At 38.6% G+C, this 7,118-nt stretch overlaps 1 protein-coding gene across 1 annotated transcript; it reads right to left on the bottom strand.

The window, feature by feature from the left end:
- Positions 1–745: 745 nt before the first annotated feature.
- On the bottom strand, positions 746–6,168 carry LOC149202994 (aspartyl protease family protein 1-like). The gene is made up of 4 exons (XM_089403295.1): positions 4,903–6,168; positions 4,481–4,616; positions 2,021–2,262; positions 746–1,779 (listed from the first exon to the last, which is right to left on the bottom strand). The coding sequence occupies exons 1-4, from the start codon at positions 5,244–5,246 to the stop codon at positions 1,653–1,655; spliced, it is 849 nt and encodes a 282-aa protein (XP_089259421.1). The 5' UTR covers positions 5,247–6,168; the 3' UTR covers positions 746–1,652.
- Between the last annotated feature and the right edge of the window lie 950 nt (positions 6,169–7,118).

The following is a 7,118-nucleotide window of genomic DNA, read 5'->3' as shown; positions in this document are numbered from 1 at the left end:
AGCAGGAAATAGAAACCCTAAAATACAACCAATACTGCTCCCAATCAGAGATAAAAAAATCTGCAAATGAAGGGACCAGAATTGACACTATTGTTATTGAGAAAATCGCAAGAGATCTGATCATGAAGGAAAACTCCCCTCTGCTAAACCTCCCTTCTAGGACTTCATAAACAGGATTCATCATCAGTGGAAATGTGAAGAAAAGGTTCAGACATAGGGCAATCTGAACAAAATCTGTGATCCAGCTTTTCCCCAAGTTCAGAGTCACCATATCTCTGGTTGCACTTCCAAAAGCAATATACTCGAATGCTCCGAAACCCCCATAAATGAGAGCAATGAAGAGAAATGCAACGGCCAAAACTCCACCAAATCTATGTTTTTTCTCCATAGCTAATTCCAGGGGAAAAATCATGCTTACCCCTTCAAATGCATAGATTGCTACACCCACTCCATAAGGAATAGCAGAGAAACCAGTGAAAGCCTGAACATCTGGACCCACAGTACTCAATATGGACAACACATCTTGCACCACAACAGTTAGCATTGCAGAAATGTAAATGGTATATGCAAAAACACTAAAAGGGGCCAGATGGGTAAGGGTTCGAATCCCACTCATGATGAGCTCCAGTGGAAAAATGGCCCATATGAAGCCTACCTTCCTGGTAACATCCAACGAGGTAGACAAATAGACTCCATGAGGATTCAACGAGGATTCTTGGGATTTGGGATTGGGCTGTGGTTTGGATCCTGTAAACATGTAAGACAGAGTATTCCCTATGAATATGAGATAACCCACACAAACTCCTGCCATGCAGAGGACCACCATAAAATCCACCATGGCTTTCCCTGTACTTCCATAAACAGCAAAGCCCAGATCTCCAAAGCTATCTATTTTCTGAAATCCTTGCCTTTTGAGGGCCCTCTTAGACCACACCAACAGCGTCATGCCATAATAGGCAATGCATGCCACCAGTGCCAGTACAATAAGGCCTGAGAGCCATCCAGTCTTCATGAAAGTGTAGGTCAATCCCAGCACTCCTGCTCCTACAATCGATACCATTTTCGACTGTAAATATGTTTTCCACCCCACACCTGGAAGGATCTGCATTTGAAGAAACACAAATGGAATGAAAGGGTGACTACTAGGGCTGAATTTGTGACTGCTTTTTATCACAACTTTGATGCTTACACCCTAGATGATTGCTTCTTCACCCTCAAGATAAGAATCAGAGAGGCTGCATGAAAGAGTTCCGCCAAGGCACCCCACTTGTAGAGATTATTTCTCCTCTGCAAGTAGTTTCCATGTATATGGATGGGCTGAATAGTCCATCCAAGGATATGTCAAAGCAGTAGAAGCCTTAAAGCCTACTTGAAGACATGTATATTTAGAGATTTCCAGAAGCTGCTTTACAACAAAAGATTATTTATTAAAAAAAACAGTGAGGACTAATACTATGGGAATTGAAAATCCCCTGTAATAACCACTGTCTGACAACCTAATTAAAATTATTTTTCCTGTTTACTGAAGCCTTAGCCTACAAACTATGTGCTTCTACCTACAACCTCAAAAATATCAGTATCAGAAAATGATAGCACTAAATGATATCCAATAAAAAGAGTTACAATCCATATTAGAAACCATAAATCCATTCTTAATGCTGTGATACAAGGCCTGATTTGTGTAAAACGGTAGGGACAGATATAGGTTCAATGCCAAGCCCAAGTAGGCCATTTGGAGCTGCAGCTTCTAGAAATGTGCCTGTTTGTACCCTTCCACACCTATCAAATGCACAAGCAAAGATGCAGTGATTAGTGTTCATTCATTTGTAGCACTTAAAAAGGGAAAAGCACTTGATAGTGCACACTGCACAGCAATATTCAGGTCACGTGTCATAGTCAAATTCAGTATGGTCTCAGACTGCTATCTAGAGGCAGAAAACTCATTTCTAAAAATTTTAGTCTTTATTTCTAAAAAATAAAGAAAAAAAAATCACTTACAACAGCAAAAAATAAATCATACCCGAATGTGATAGGCGCCTTCACCACCGTTCCATTCTGTGATCCATCTCCAGGAGTCAGATAAAGAACATCCTCCACTAAAGTTCCTGCAGTGGATGTATCTTCTGAGAGATATGTAACGTTGTATGGGCATTGATCACTAGATTTGGAGCATTGATTTTGTAAATCACACAGAGTATTATTACAAGTAACTTGCTTGCTTGTCTTAGAGGCTGATGGACTGTAAGTCTGCAAATCGATGTCCTGTTGAAATCAGAATTAAATCAGAAACTAAATCCCACTCCAAGTTGAGTCATAGAAATGATTAATTCTTTTTCTGAAGAATTCCATATCAAGGAAACGCACAGAAGCACAAGATATGAAGAAGACTAAGCATGCAACAAAATGGCCTTTTTGGGAAACCCTTGTGGGAATTCCCCGCGATTCCTATAAATCCAGCACATTTCCAGATTGTTTGACCATACAGGCTGATTTGGAGACCTCTAAAAATCCCAGGGAAGTTAAAAATCTGTGAATAGGAAACATTGCCAGTGTGGAAGCAGGATTGACCACTGGATTCGAGTCGGAACCGCGCCTGAAATGCACCGGCAAGAGGGCCATGTTGTTGCACATTTATCCTACTTCACAAGATAATAAGTTATTTTGTAGTTAGGAATCATTTTTACATGCTTCATTCACAGTGCAGAGGAGTTATTTTGCCTGACAAGGAAGAATGCAAATGCATTTAGTAAGTGGAGAGAATGTTGTGCATATGAAAGAAACATTGTCACTATGCCATAATAAATAGGGTTCTGAAAGGCCAAGCTGATGCTAATGCCTGCCAATTTCAATGTTCAGCCTTAGAAAATGTACATTGATGAGAATGGTGGTAGTACCGTAGTATATATGAGGTTAGTGGTATTAGTATGCTCTTTCCCAACTATAGATAAGGTGTTTCAAATAACTGTGATTCTAAGGTGTTAGAAGGATGGTGCAACTTGAAGTGACAACCTGTAATTCAGTTCCTTAAGTAACTTTGTGCGAAATAGCATCGGCAAAAATTGGTCCAGGGTCAGCAACTTGGGAAGTCAGCCAACTAGGATAAAAAATATGCAAAAAATGGGCAAAATTTGGCAAAGCATAAACTCTGACCTGCAAAACTCTGTGATTCGTTTTGGGTAAGACTACTATCAGTTGGATTTCTAGGGATTAGTTCCTTGTTAAATCTGGCATTCATGCTGTAATCAGTATTAGAAATATGTGACTAAAAATTTTTAACAGTATTTAGAGTTCTTCACATCAACCTATATCTCCAAGTAAATTATATTAATCTCTTTTCAGTAGATTTAATTATTGGAACGACCTGCAAGTCCTTAAAGCTAGGTCATCAACTACGAGAAGAGATGGTTTAAAAGAAATCTCTTAGCTTGAATTGATTTTCAGAATCTAGTTTCAAGCATCAGATGAATCAAATAATTTTATTGTAATCAAGCAACATGTATAGTCGCTCTTATATGTCTTTTCCCTAACTGTTTCTTATGCAATAAAATGTTTTCAATTGAACTTGGTTGCTAAAGGTTTGACAATTTGTCTTTGGAAACAGCATAAACCTCTGGTTGGTGGCCTATTGAAGAAAATAGCATCAAGCCAACCAAACTGCCCTATCAAGTTTAAAAGGCAGTGCCAATAGTATGCACCCTGTTGACCTCTGTTCTTCTGCAAAAGCAACGGTTCTTGCTTGTCTTTGCAGATGTATCTTGCACTTCAGCTAGAGATACAGGTTTTGGAAGGCTAAAGAAAATTACTGATTAATACAGGAAAAGTTGTGGAATTTTGGGAATGTGAAGCACCAAAACACAGTCAAACATCCTCACAGATTTTTACTTTGGAATGGCAAAGCTCAGGCAACAAACATGACCCCATTATGCACCCATGTTCTCACTTTGGCTCAGGAAATCATCAAAACACAATCAAGACACCCTTATATGGAATTTTACTTTGAGCGGTGAAGCTTATGAATCAAACATGACTCTATGCTTATTATGAACCCATGTTCTCTCTGTGGCTCGGGAAATCACCCAAACACAATCAAACAACCTCATTGAATTTTACTTGGATATGGCAAAGCTTAGGGATCAAACATGACTCCATGTTTATTATGCACCCATGTTCTTACTGTGGCTCGAAAATCAGCACTGGCCACTCACAAATAATTTTCAACCATCCCGAATTTTTTACTCTCGAAAATATGTTCAAAAGGGTTCCGTTTTCTACCTTTAATATTTGATCAACACCATGCCCATGGAAAAAACTAACAGATGGGCACAATAGCCCATTACTGATAAGAAGAATGAAACCATAGTCTAAGTGGAATTCACAGCCAGTGCAATCTCACATAATTGTTTATCACAAGAATAAAATTCAACATTAATGTAATAGGTCAGTAGGTTTAACAGGGAGAAGCTGAAAATGCAATACATACAAGTCCATAGCTAGGTGCAGAAGTAGGAGCACACTGTTGGCAATCACAAGGCACCCAGAACAAATCGCTGCCCGTATCAAGTGCTACAAGTAAAGTTACATTAGGTGTGCCCACTTGAACCACAGTGTAGTACAAACTGTCCAGATCACAGAACAGGAAGTTAGGAGCGTAATGAGCGATTAAATTAGAATCAAACATGGAACTTTAGCAATTTTGATTTTGATTATGAACTTTAGCAACACTTTTGAAAACTAGAAAACCATTACTTTAATTGTACAGCATACTGTCAATGATCTATTGGCAAATGAATTGATTCATTCGGAGGTTCTGCTAGTATCAACATACATAATTTTATTTTGGGTTCATTCCAAATTCTTATGCAACATAAGTAATACTGTAATAGACAAGGAAGCAGAACTTACAATCCCAACTGTTGAAGTTCAAGTGTCTCGTTCCCTTCTGCAAATGTGAGAGAAGAGTATTCAACAAGTTGACGACCATGGCGAGCAGAGTCATGATGATACAGTGTTTTGTAATACTCATTGCTTCCCTCCATAGGCCAACTTTGTGTATCTAATCCATGTCTGTAAGTCATCCACTCTTTTACTTCATGAGAAAATTTATGATACATCTGCAAACTACAGGATTGCCCATTGGAATACCCAAAGCCAAGAGATAACAATAAAATTGTGTGACAAATAAGGCTCAGTGTTGGGTTTTCCATGGCGAGCAGAGTCATGATGATACAGTGTTTTGTAATACTCATTGCTTCCCTCCATAGGCCAACTTTGTGTATCTAATCCATGTCTGTAAGTCATCCACTCTTTTACTTCATGAGAAAATTTATGATACATCTGCAAACTGTAGGATTGCCCATTGGAATACCCAAAGCCAAGAGATAACAATAAAATTGTGTGACAAATAAGGCTCAGTGTTGGGTTTTCCATGGCAGAGAGCAAATTTCCCTGTACTTCCATAAACAGCAAAGCCCAGATCTCCAAAGCTATATTTTCTGAAATCCTTGCCTTTTGAGGGCCCTCTTAGACCACACCAACAGCGCCATGCCATAATAGGCAATGCATGCCACCAGTGCCAGTAAAATAAGGCCTGAGGGCCATCCAGTCTTCATGAAAGTGTAGGTCAATCCCAGCACCCCTGCTCCTACAATCAATACCATTTTCGACTGTAACTATGTCGGGATTAATGGAGGCTACAAGGAATCAGAGTATCTTCCATGAATTCAAAAAACTGTTAACCCCGCACCCACCCTTGATCTTCATCTTCAGAAGTTTTCTTCCCACACCAAAAACCGCTGCTGACCCAAATCAGACGAGAAGACAGAGATTCAGAAGTTTTCTTCCCACACCAAAAACCGCTGCTGACCCAAATCATGCTAACCCAAATCAGACGAGAAGACAGAGATACAAAAATGTGAGAACCAGAATCATAAAACAGGAAGCAGATAAAAAAATCTGGAAACTGGGGATTCGGTTCCAAAAATCTGAGAATCCAAACCAAAAATGGTCTGAATACCGCCACCCACTTCGATATACCCATAAAATTTCCCCGTGTCGCTTCAGACCTCAGGGCGTGCGACTCTTCACTGATCAGAATGTTCTCCACGGATGATCTAATGGCTGGAGATGATTTAATCGTCTAACAATCCATTTAACGGCCCACGTTGAGACACGGTGGCATGGAGGGGAGTTCGTCTCAGAGGGAACGCCTTACGGCGTAATTAAATTTCATGTGAGTGTACGGGGTCGAACACAATTTTTAGGCATCCAAGTAAGAGTTGTACTCCTAAATGACGTTCCTAATCATTTTTGGCATTTAACTAAACAATTATAACATACATAATCCTTTTTGATATAATATACACATCTATCTATCCTAAACCACTTTTGTAGAGAAATATAACTAGAATTTATTCATATCCCAACCTCCATATGACCCTCATATATAGTCTCTAACATGCATATTCTATATATCTATATACTTGCGTGTCGTGTGAAAGCTACACATGATAATCAACTACATATTAAAAAGAATATCTTTACTATGTAGGTATCTACTATACTCCTTTTCCATTTGCATGCATCTACTTATTAGATATCATTTCAACATGGAAGAAAAAGCATAAATAGAAACACAATTCAGCTCACATTTCCATATCAATAAAACTATAATAAGAATTCTAACCAAAATTGCTGCTTGGAAATTTCTCAAGACCGAGCGCTTTCTTCCTGACCGTGAATTGCGTCTGCCAGTTCTCCCCAAGCTAATATTTAATTTCTATAAGAATCAACAACCTCTTTGATTCATAGGTGGTGTATTTTATAGATTTCTTCCCAACAATTTTTTAGCAACATCCTGCTTTAAGGTCTACCAACCTTTTTTCCTAGGCCTTTGTTTTAGTTTTTTTTTTTTTTTTCAAAAATATTCCTTTCTTTTTCTTTAAAGATCGCCTTTTTCTCACACAATGCTTTATTCCACCCTACTTAGTATCTTTCTCCAACTAAGTGATTTAACATAATCCTTTTCTCCCATCATGTTAAATCAATATACTTTTAACCATTTTCTCTTAGGGATTTTTAGGAGATTTTAGGGAAGGTCCATCATGTGGACTTGACCACCA

This window comes from Pinus tabuliformis, chromosome 2_1, assembly GCF_031772625.1.
Source record: "Pinus tabuliformis cultivar Carrire ecotype Pingquan chromosome 2_1, CPIR1, whole genome shotgun sequence".
NCBI classification, from domain to species: Eukaryota; Viridiplantae; Streptophyta; class Pinopsida; order Pinales; family Pinaceae; genus Pinus; species Pinus tabuliformis.
This window is presented reverse-complemented; position numbering and strand designations above follow the sequence as displayed.

What these genes read in the sequence shown, in the direction of transcription:
- LOC149202994 (XM_089403295.1), bottom strand. Translation starts at nt 5,246, where the DNA reads ATGAGTATTACAAAACACTGTATCATCATGACTCTGCTCGCCATGGAA. An exon ending in GAACTTCAACAGTTGGGATT is followed by an intron (nt 4,617 to 4,902) that starts GTAAGTTCTGCT and finishes TGATCTGGACAG; the next exon opens with TTTGTACTACACTGTGGTTC. An exon ending in CTGCACCTAGCTATGGACTT is followed by an intron (nt 2,263 to 4,480) that starts GTATGTATTGCA and finishes TGATTTCAACAG; the next exon opens with GACATCGATTTGCAGACTTA.